The sequence below is a fragment of the Panthera tigris genome, chromosome F3 (genome assembly GCF_018350195.1).
Source record: "Panthera tigris isolate Pti1 chromosome F3, P.tigris_Pti1_mat1.1, whole genome shotgun sequence".
Taxonomy (NCBI): Eukaryota; Metazoa; Chordata; class Mammalia; order Carnivora; family Felidae; genus Panthera; species Panthera tigris.
In genome coordinates this window covers 43,676,626-43,688,635 of record NC_056678.1, presented here as the reverse complement: position 1 = coordinate 43,688,635, position 12,010 = coordinate 43,676,626, and the positions used below count along the sequence as shown (strand labels likewise).

General features: G+C 39.6%; 1 protein-coding gene across 2 annotated transcripts in view; it reads left to right on the top strand.

Moving 5' to 3' along the window:
- Nucleotides 1–12,010, top strand: part of RBBP5 (RB binding protein 5, histone lysine methyltransferase complex subunit) — a 36,672-nt gene that overhangs the window by 5,482 nt on the left and 19,180 nt on the right. For both annotated transcript variants that reach the window (XM_007086538.3, XM_007086537.3), the window contains exons 2-3: nt 4,880–4,905; nt 6,054–6,226. In XM_007086538.3, the coding sequence (XP_007086600.1) occupies nt 4,880–4,905; nt 6,054–6,226 (199 nt within the window). The remainder of the gene's footprint in view (nt 1–4,879; nt 4,906–6,053; nt 6,227–12,010) is intronic.

The following is a 12,010-nucleotide window of genomic DNA, read 5'->3' as shown; positions in this document are numbered from 1 at the left end:
TGGCAGCAGCGAGCCCCATGCAGGGTTCGAACTCACGAATCGTGAGATCATGACCTGAGCCGAAGTCCTGCTCAACTGACTGAACCACCCAGGTGCCCGTGTGTTTTGCTTTTTTTTTTTTTTTTTTAATTTCTTTTTTTAACGTTTATTTATTTTTGAGACAGAGAGAGACAGAGCATGAACGGGGGAGGGGCAGAGAGAGAGGGAGACACAGAATTGGAAGCAGGCTCCAGGCTCTGAGCCATCAGCCCAGAGCCGGACGCGGGGCTCGAACCCACAGACCGCGAGATCGTGACCTGAGCTGAAGTCGGATGCCCAACCGACTGAGCCACCCAGGCGCCCCTGTGTTTTGCTTTTCATAGATGCTGATCCCTTTTCTCAAAGGCTATAACAATTCCCATTTTTGCAAGTAATGTGTAAAAATGTTCCTTTGCCCTCCCCTCCGCCCGCAGGTATTCTCTCTAAATTTTCCTCTCTGATGGATGAAAGTGGTATCTCATTTTTAATTTGGATTTACATTTCTCCAACTACAACTGAGTTTGATATGTTTTCCTCTGTTCAGAGGTGTCTGATCTTGTTCTTCTATGGCTTGTTTATGCATGCTCTTTTTGTTTTTTTTTTCCTATAAACTTGCTTTATAAGATAGGTATCAACTCCTGTCAGTAATTGGCATTGCAAATTTTTGTAAATCTTGACTATTTATGTTGTCATGTAAAATGTTCAATTTTTATTTAATCAAACGAATTTCTCTTTTAGTTTTCCTCACTTGGTTAAGGTCTTCCCTACCGTAGATTATACATGTGGTCTCCTTGATTTTCTTCAGAGATGTTTGTTGTTTAAAAACATTAATTTACCTGAAATTTTCATGTAATGTGAGAAGAATTAACCTTTTTTCCTCCTAACTTCCATCTCCTTCCAGATGGACAGTCACTTGTCATTCCCTGTATGTTAAATAAGTTCTTCACTAAATCGAAATGCCACCTTTATCATATATCAGCGGCTTTACCATACATTTAGATTTTTTTTTTTATATTTGTCTTTAGTCCATCTAGAATTACATAAAATGTTAATTTTTAGGGAAAGCCATTAAGTTTTCCCATCCCAAAATGGTCTTACCTGAGATTTTATACTTTTCGTCATATGTCTCCTGTGTCTTTCCTTATTACCTTTTCCTTAAATATTAAATTTTTTTTTTTAATGTTTATTCTTGAGAAAGAGACACAGAGACACAGAGAGGGACACAGAATCCGTAGCAGGCTCCAGGCTCTGAGCTGTCATCACAGAGTCCGATGTGGGGCTTGAACTCATGAGCCGTGAGATCATGACCTGAGCCGAAGTCGACCGCTCAACTGATTGAGCCACCCAGGCGCCCCTTTCCTTAAATATTTTCTATGTTTTGTAGCCATTGTGAGTGGAATTTTTCCTTGTATTTCTATTTTTGGGTACTAATTTCTAATGTAGAGAAAAGCTATTAATGTTTGAATATTTCTCTTGTATTAAGCCACCTTACTCTATATTATAAATTTAAAAAAATCTATTTATTTTTAAGTAATCTCTACACCCAGCCTGGGGCTCTAAGTCACCATTCTGAGATCAAGAGTTGCTGGCTCTTTTGAGTGAGCCAACCAGACACCCCTCCCTATTTTCTTACTAATTTAAGTAGTTTTCTTATTTGAGTCTCTTGTGTTTTCTAGGTATTCAATAATAGCAAAAGAGCAATAGTTTTATCTCCTTATTTTCAGTGGTTAAACCAATTATTTCATTTTCTTTGGTTGGAACCACCAAGATGGTGTTAATGGTGATATATCCCTTTCTAATTGCTGATATTAATTGAAATGGTTTTTTTATTTAATTTTTTTTTTAACGTTTATTTATTTTTGAGACAGAGAGAGACAGAGCATGAATGGGGGAGGGGCAGAGAGAGAGGGAGACACAGAATCGGAAGCAGGCTCCAGGCTCTGAGCCATCAGCCCAGAGCCCGACGCGGGGCTCGAACTCACGGACCGCGAGATCGTGACCTGAGCTGAAGTCGGATGCCCAACCGACTGAGCCACCCAGGCGCCCCTAATTGAACTGGTTTTAATATTGCACCTTTTGGAATGAGAATCGTCCATGTTTTTGACAGATTTTTATCGTTTATTGTAGTCTTCTGTTCCTTTTATTAGAAACGATTACAGAGTTTTAGATGATTTCAGCATCTAGTGATAGGATTGTATGGCTGGTATAAACATTCTTCACTAAGGGAGTACGTCAGAGTTCATTATGCCGTGGAGGTGTTTGGGTGCTGTAGCCCTACCCCTGGTCCTTTTCCCCTCTCCTATACCATAATGCCTTCTTAAGCGGTACAGTAACACTCCAGATGCTTTGTCTTTAGGGTTTGATTATAATTGTAAATGCTGCTAGAAGTTGCGATTCAAGTCTGCAGAATCTAAAGGTGAAATGCTATGTACCATTTATGTTGAGAAAATTGTTGTTTTCTTTTTAGTACTATCACCATGAAGCTGTGGTATCAGTTATGTTGGTTTTATAAAAAAAACTGATATTTTTTTTTCCTGCACGGAAATAGCTTGCATAACGTGGTAATTATCTGCTGCTTGGGATTTAGGAGAAACTGGTCACAAAATCCTTAAGGGTCTGCTGTGTCCCCCCCCCCCCCCCCCCCACACACACACTTTTAATGGTATGTCTTTAATAGGCTTTCAATGTGTTCTCTACTTACTGATCCAGTCAAGGATTTTTCTTCTGTAATCAGTTTTGTCAGATTTGGAAATGGTGCGTTTTGCTATAGAAGTCACTCGTGTTTTTTGTATCAAGTGTGTTATGAAGTTCCATCTCTGACTGGGGTTTTGTTTCTTTTTGGCATCCACGTGTCTCGGCATCTTTTTCCCTCCTGCATGGTCTTTAAAACCTAAGAAATCTGATCATGACATTAAATGGTAGGTGGTGGCAAGATGGAGCATATGACAGGGGTCTTGAGCATTCTGTGAGGAAAGGGCCTTGTGCTCCTGTAATCCTGCCTGACAGCCGTCTTGCTCAGGCCCCTCAACAAAACTGCCCCGGATTAGCCTCATCTTTTTTATATGTCACTTTCTCGTTGTGCTCCTTTAAACTCCTTATTGTTATTCTGTTAACTAGGATGATCCTCAAAAAAGAAAAACCCACCCGAGAAACATAAACCGGAAATACAAAACCAGTAGTCTGTGTTGAGAGGTAATCAGACATTAAAATGATCCCTGGATTCTGGACTTTCTCAGAATCTTCTATGTGGTTTTCCCTTATCACAACACAGAAGGTCACACTCTGCTCCTTCCAGAGTACTTTATATTCCCAGATTGTGGTTTTTTGTTTGTGTTGTTTTTAATTTTTGGATAAATACTTTTTTTTTGGTTTGTTTCTCACCCATGTGAATATAGATCTATCTTACTGATTTGGAAAGATGTATAGGTTACATTGTTAAGGAAGCAAGTCCCATCGTATGTGTCATGTTTTATTTAAAAAACAGCTGTAAATATATGAATGCTTATACAAATATATGCTTATAGATTTGCTTATACAAATAAGCATATAGAAACATATGGAAACTTGTACCTTGCTGAGTGGGTTGCAGGGAGGAAACTACCATTTTTTAATTACGCATTGCTGTATTACTTACACGTATTAGTTTGGTAACTTGAGAAAAGTTCTTTCAAAAACCTCTTGATCTGGTTTCATCATTTCAGTTCACCCTTTTCTTTCATAATTGAATGCAGTCAGCCACCGTAAATGTGGCTCACATTAGATAATCAAGATAATTACCTTCTGGGGACATTTACCTTTAGTTTCATCCCTCGAAGTGTTCTTTACTGTAGGGCCTGTGTTTTGATTAGCTTTACTGTTTTCACTCTTTGGTTTTCAATTTTTATAAAGGACAGAATGTAATAGAACTGGTTTCCAAACTTTTTTTTTTCTTTTCTTTGTCAAAGCACTGGGCTTCTTTTTTTAAAAAATGAAATCTTACTTGAGTGCCCTGTGAAACAACTTTCGTGGACCTGTAGTTCTCAGAGTATAGTTTAAGAGCCACCATAATGAAATACTTAGGTAATTGTATAAGTAAATACCGACAAAGACGGTGTTGCTGTGGATGTGAAAATTCGGAGAAGCAGGCAGTAATCATTGCCATCCTCTGTAGCTCGAAACGTTTGTTATTCCCATGTGGACGCAGCATTTCATACAGGAAAAGCATTCAGGGGTATTGGCACCCAAATGTTGTATGCTTAAGAACTTCATATAGAGAATTGCATCTTTAATCAACTACCAGATTATGTTACAACGTAAATGTCATTCTTAGGAAGGTAAATGGTCACTGCTGGTTGGCTGCTATTAATGAGGCTTTAGAGAGTTCATTGGATAAGAGACGTTTGACAGACTGGATTTTTTTTAAAGTTTGTAGTTAAAAATAACCACGATAACCCCATTACCAATAAACCCCATTATGTTTATAGGTAACATTTTTATGAAAAATAACGATTTTCTAAAAAAAAAAAAATAGAATAATAGCATGGTTTTACAATTTTACAAATTGTCTTTAATGCTTGCCTAAGTAGAAGTTGGCAGAATTCTCGCATCTACTTTTGCATTCACTCTGTTGCAATATCACTGATTGGGGGGCCTCAGGACAAGTCCTCTGTAAACGTAAGCGATATTGAGAGTAAAGAGTCAAATGCCATCTTGGTTTGATAATGAAAATAAGTGTGACCCCCTGAAGTCCCTGGCCCGTCCAGGCAGTTCCCCGTCCACGCTTTGCGAACCACTGCATCCACCAGCCCTAAGCGGGGGCGGGGGGAGGGGTCCCTCCACGTGTTGCACATGCTCCATGAACTCTTTCTTTGCTTTGTTGCAGAGTCCTTTGGGCAGAATTATCCAGAGGTAAGAGTATAGTATTACTGTGAATTTAGGAATATGGTAACTGGCTAGCTTTTGTGTTTGGGTGGAAAATGTAGTTTGATCCCCTCACCCCCCCCCCTTTTTTTTGGACAGCATTAAGTGTGGTGGTACCTCTTTTGCTATAATAAGGAACTCGGTGCTTTATTTCGAGGAGAGGGGAAATAGGCAATATTGGTGGAAAACCTCACCATAATGTTGTAAATCTTAAATAGTTCATTTCCCAGTAAATTAAAAAAAAAAACACTTGGAAGGATTTTTCATAAACTGTACCATCACCTGTACATAGATTTTTTTCTGTGTTTTTCTATTTTGAATCAGTGTTTTTGCATAGTAATAACGTGTGTGCTCTAAGTGTGCTTTACACTTTTTTAAATGTAAAAATGTTTTGTAATACTTGGAATGTGTTTCAGTATAGTCACTATGGTTTTAGTCATTATTTTAGTCATCATAGTCATTATTTAAAATTTTTTTTTTTTTAACATTCATTTATTTTTGAGACAGAGAGAGACAGAGCATGAACGGGGGAGGGGCAGAGAGAGAGGGAGACACAGAATCAGAAACAGGCTCCAGGCTCTGAGCCATCAGCCCAGAGCCTGACGCGGGGCTCGAACTCACGGACCGCGAGATCATGACCTGAGCCGAAGTCGGACGCTTAACCGACTGAGCCACCCAGGCGCCCCCATAGTCATTATTTTAAATGGCTTGATAGGAGTATAAAATAACGTATGTGACTTTCCTAATGTTGCACAGGCAGGCTGTTCTAGTGATTTTGTTTTACATTATTTTTCTTGAAATAAATCTCAAGAACTATGATAACTGGGTCAGTACCATGGCTCCTTTAACGAATCTTGTTATATTTTGCCTAATTGCCCCTCACAGTGTGCACAGAGTTATACTGGTAATGTATGAGATTTATTACATCTGTTTCTAAACATTCTCTGTTAGCTCTTATAAATATTTCCTTGTTCTGTCTAGCTTAATAAGCGTAAGAACACATACAGAGATTATTTTGGTATGTGTCGTAATGTAAATTAAACAGAAGCATCACAGATGAGAGAGAACCTTGAAGAAATAATTTGGCTATTATTGGGTATTATTGTGTATATTCTTGTATTTGCTTTAATTTCTAGGAAGCCGATGGAACTTTGGATTGTATCAGCATGGCCCTGACTTGCACCTTTAACAGGTGGGGCACACTACTTGCAGTTGGCTGTAACGATGGCCGAATTGTCATCTGGGATTTCTTGACGAGAGGCATCGCTAAAATAATTAGTGCACACATCCATCCTGTCTGTTCTTTATGGTAAGGAATTTTAACATAATATGTGTAATATGAGTTGAATTAGGGGGACGGATGCCAGCTGTGTAATTGCCAATCTCATTTTACTAGATATTTTAATATTTAGAGTTTTAAGTATTCATTCATTAGTAGTACCGTTTCTCCTAGTGTCTGTAGACCTTGAACCCGTGCTGTCCTCGAAGCACCTTTGTGGGGGAGAAATTCACTGTACTTGTGGATCCAAATCAGGCCCTGTCTGAGACTATTTCAGGACTGAGATGAGATATTTACACATGGCAGCTGTAGTCCTGTTTGTGATATTGACCTTTTGTTTAGAATAGAAAATCTTATGAGGAGGGAACCTTGGAAATCCTCTGCTGCAGCTTTGTCCAGGTTCTTGAGTTCCAGGAGTTCCACTGATCACTGTCTGTTCCTTCACTGAATTGTAGTTCAGCTTTTCTATCAAATAGATTGAGCTAAAATCTAATATAAATAAATGCCCATTGATTTCTTTCTTCCCCTCGGAGACTACTGTATCTGCTTTGGAAGGTTTTGTTGTAGGGCACCTCTTCTTCTAACGGAACTTGGGACCCAAAACAGTACCTCATCAGATCTTTTTTTTTTTTTTTTTTTTTTAATTTTTTAACGTTTATTTATTTTTGAGACAGAGAGAGACAGAGCATGAACGGGGGAGGGTCAGAGAGAGAGAGGGAGACACAGAATCTGAAACAGGCTCCAGGCTCTGAGCTGTCAGCACAGAGCCTGACGCGGGGCTTGAACTCAGGAACCGCGAGATCGTGACCTGAGCTGAAGTTGGAAGCTCAACTGACTGAGCCACCCAGGCACCCCAAGTACCTCATCAGATCTAATGGAACTGTGACATATTTCCTTTTGTGTAAATGGAAGTGGCAATGACATTGTAAGGCCCTGGATGTGGGGAGGCCTGAATCCCAGTCTAGATTTGACGGCTAATGAACTAGCTTTGGCCAAAACTTGTCTCTACTATGCAGAATGAGAGGACCAGCCTGGATGATCCATTAGAGCTTTTCCATTTCCTTTGCATTTCGTATTTTTCTGTTGTTGTGTTTTTGCAATATTGAAATAAATGCGAATGTTTTTAATAGCTTGATTAAAATCTATATAATTCACATACTATACAATTCACTCAAAGTGTACAATTCACTGGTATTCTTTTTCTTTTAAAGTTTATCTGTTTATTTTGAGAGAGAGTGGGTGAATGAGCAGGGGAGGGGCAGAGAGAGAGAATCCCAATCGGGCTCCATGCTGTCACTGCAGAGCCTGATGCAGTACTTGAACTCAAGAACCGTGAGATCCTGACCTGAACTGAAACCGAGTCAAGACACCCAACTGACTGAGCCACCTGGGCGCCCCCAATTCACTGGTTTTGTATATATTCACAGAGTTGTGCAGCCTCATCCCAATCTTAGCACTCCTACCTGTTAAAAAATATACATATATTTTTATTGTAAAATAATATATAATCATGTAGAACATTACGGAAAATATAGCAAAACAGAAAGAATTAGTGTCTCCTATAGTACTCTGTTACCCAGGTATTACTACTGTAAAGATTTTAGTATGTTTCTATAGTTTTTTTTAAGTATATTTATTTTGAGAGAGAGACAGTGTGTGTGCAGGAGTTGGGGAGGGGCAGAAAGAGCAGGAGAGAGAGAGAATCCCTAGCAGGTTCTGCACTGTCAGCGCAGAGTCTGATGCGGGGCTTGAACCCACGAACCAGGAGATCACTACCTGAGCCAGAATCAAGGGTCAGATGCTTAAGCGACTGAGCCACCCAGGAACCCCACTATATATGGTTTTTGGAGAACAGAATTTGTAATTGTAATGTATTCTATTTTATATTTTGCTTTTTTCCTCCCTAATCCCGTCCAGACAATTTCCTGCTTACATAGCCTCTAAACACTTTTTTTATGGCTATATATGTTCTCATGGATGAACTGTAATTTATTTAACAATTCTTTGGTTCTCTGCTACGTGTTTAGTGAATGTCTTTGTGCATAAACTTTTTCACTTATATATTCATTCATTCAGCAAACACTGAACATGAATTACGTACCACGTGCAAGTACTGAAGCTTCATGGGTCCTATACAAGAACTGTTTTTGAGATTTAGTGGAGGCAAAGGAGGAAATGACCCATGTACTGAGAACAGTGGTCAGGAAAGGCTTCCTAGGTGAGATAATTTCCAACTTCAAACCTGTAAGATAAGTAGGTATTTGCTAGTTGTAGTCCAAGCAGAGGACACTGCACAGGCACAGGTACATCAGCTTCAGACAAACGCAGGACGATGGGGAGCTGTAGGTAGTTCAGGATGGCTGGATTGTGGTGCGGGGGATGGGGTACGGCAAGAGCCAGTAAACAGATCCCCAAAGAGGACTCTGTGTGCCATACTGTGAGTTTGAACTTCACCTTGTAGGTAACTGTGAAGTCATTAAAATATTGTAGGAAAGAAAATGACACGATGAGCTTTTTATTTAAAAAAAAAAAAAATCTGTAAAAAAAATTAAAATGAATTTAAAAACCTCTCTAAATAAGCACGTGGAAAGGGATGCCTGGGTGGCTTGGTTGATTAAGTGTCTGGCTCTTGATTTCAGCTCAGGTCATGATCTCGTGGTTCATGAGTTCGAGCCCCACGTTGGACCCTGCGCTGACAGTGTGGAGCCTACTTGAGATTCTGTCTTCCTCTCCCTCTGTCCCTCCCCTGCTGGCTCTGTCTTTCTCAAAATAAATAAAAACAAGGTTAAAAAAAAAAGAATAAAATAGCCCATGGAAAAGAGATTGAAGGGGACAGAGAATGAAGATAAGGAAAGCCCAGGGATGCAGGCTAGAGATGATGAGCACGGTTGTGGTAGGACCGGAGCTGAGTGCTGCCGATGGAGAATGGACAGAAATAAGAGTCCTAGTCCTTAGCAGACAACGGAGAATGAGGGAAGTGGGAGATTAAAAGGATCCTCAGATTTCTGGCTTGGATGAAGATATTCATGGGGAGGGGGAAACGGTAGTTTGACATCATGGTTGCGTGTCTCCTATTATTTTATTGCAAATAACTTGTTTTATGAGTACCTTCCTGTGAGATGGTAAGTGCTGTGATTTATGAACCTTGTCTGCCATGTTACTGCTATGTTCCCAGCTTCTGGTTGTTCCCCACCCACCCCCACCCCCAGCTTCCGATTTTGTACCACCTTGTGGAATTTGGAATTGTAGAATATATTGTTGTTGGGTTTTTTTTTTTAATGGGAGACCCTCTCATAGTTTTCACTTGTTTATAGTTTAATTTTAAATTAAAGATTTTTAGTTAATGATTAATTTTAAATTAATTTTAAAAATGGGATCCCCCTCTAATTTAACAGAAATACAAGGTTGCTGTGGGGGGAAAAAGGATATTATAATACAAAAGGGTTTTGAAGAAAAAATGGAAGAACTGGCACTCAGTTCTGTAGTCAGATTGTGCTATAAGGCTCACAAGAGCAACAATAAAAGCTGTGCCTTGTTTCTCCCCACGCCAGCCCTCTGTGCTTTCATTTTTTTGTCTATTTCTTCTGATACTTATCTTCATATTTCTAATTAACATGTATCTTTGTCTTGGTTTGTTAATTTCAGAAATTATCCACGGACATGCTGTTACAGTATTTGCAAGTTTAGCTCACTCTCTTACCCTTCACTGAAATGGGGTGGATCGCTGGTTTTTTTGTTAGGAACCCTCAACAAAAGAGCGTCTTCAAACCTCTTCTTTTTTTATGTTCACGTTCTCTGAAAGGATCCTCTGCTGGTCTTTCTGAGGGGTTAGACTGCAGGTGTTCTAGATCTGGTGGGAGAGAGTCCTTTTGTATGCAGACTTGCTCTTAATCCCTTTATATTCACTTCCTTATTTTACCCCAGCCTTCCCTGTCCCCTTCAGTCCCAGGTCTGGGAATACATTCATCTTGTCTCTGACACAAATAATTGTCAATGGTTTTTGAGCACTCGTAATGTGCTAGTCATTGAGCTAAGAACTGTATATATACTGATCTTAATTCTGTCAACAGTCTTCTGCCAGGTAGATAATATTGCTCCCATGTTATAGGCGAGGAAATTGAAGCTGAGAGGGTGTAGAACTTGACTAAGATCACACAGCGAGAATGTGTAATGTGTAGGCTTCAGGTTAAGTCTGACTGTTGAACCTGCGTTCTTAACCACAGAGGTAGCAGCGTCTCTTCTTTACAAAATTTGGATAAATACTGGTTTGGGGTTTCTTTGTCCCTTCTGTTTTTCTTTCTTTCTTTTTTTTTTTAAATTTTATTTATTTATATATGTACGTATGTATGTCCCTTCTGTTTTTCATTTGTTCCCCCCGCCCCCCGCCGCCACCTTCCTGTGGGTTTCTTGAACATTTTTTAGAATTCCACTTTATCTGCAGTAGTCCCCCTTACCTGTGGTTTCCCTTTACGTGGTTTCAGTTACCTGTGGTCAACCGCAGTTAGGAAGCAGATGATTCTTCCTGACATACTGTCAGAAGGGCAGTAGCAACCTAATGCTACATCACGGTGCCTACATCGTTTTCACTTCCTCCCCTCACACAGGCGTTTTATCATCTCAGATCATCACAAGAAGAGTGGGTAGAGTACATTAAGAGATTTCAAGAGGGGGAGACCACATTCACGTACTTTCCATTACAGTATATTGTTAAGATGGTTCTATTTTATTATTAGTTATTGTTAATCTCTTAACTGTGCCTAATTTATAAATCAGACTTTATCGTGGCTGTGTATGTATAGGAAAGCACAGTATATGTGGCATTCGATACTGCTAATGGTTTCAGGCATCCATTGCAGGGTCTTTGTATCTGCCATGGAAAAGAGAGAACCGCTGTAGGGGTGCCTGGGCGGCTCAGTTGGTTAAGCGTCTGACTTTGGCTCAGGTCACGATCTTATGGTTTATGAGTTCAAGCCCCTCATTGGAATCTGTGCTGACAGTGTGGAGGCTGCTTGTGATTCTCTGTCTCTCTCCGCTGCTCCCCTGCTCTTGCTCTCCTCTTTCTCTCTCAAAAATGAATGGATAAACTTTATTAAAAAATAAAAAAGTGGGAACTGCTGCAGGATATTTGTGTAACCTGAGTGGATACTAGGTATTATGTTGTGTACATCTGATTTATCACCATCCACTGGCTGTTGACATCTTCCCAGTTCAAGTGAAGTGTTGAAACCTTACCTCTGTTTACCCTCTTTCATGTATAATTGTTGTAAATATTTCCTCTGTATGCTATGAGACCCACATAAGACAGTGTTACAATTTTTGCCGCAAATATCAAAGCTAAAGAGAAAAAAATGGATGTTATAAACCTATATTTTTACTCTCTTCATTGTTCTTTTTCCCTCATGATCGAAGATTCCTTCTTTTATCATTTCCTTTCCATTTAGAGAACTTCCTTGAATCATCCTTTTAGGGTAGATCTTCCGGTGACACATGTTTTGATTCCCTCTTTGTTCCTGAGGGATATTTTTGCTGGTAATAGAATCTGGGTTGGCAGTATTTTTCTTCCAGCACTTGCAAAATGTGTTCCTTCTACTTTTTTCCAGGGTTTCTGATGAGAAATCTTCTGTCATGTGAATTGTTCCCATAGGTAAAATGTCCTTTCTCTCTTGCTGCTTTCAGGATTGTTTTTTCTTTGTCTTTAGGTTTCAGAAGTTTGTCTCTTTGTCTTGGAGTTGATTTCTTTGAGCTCACCCTGTTTGATGTTTGTTTGCTCAGCTTCTTGAATCTGTAGGTTTTATATCTCCTGCCAAATTTGAG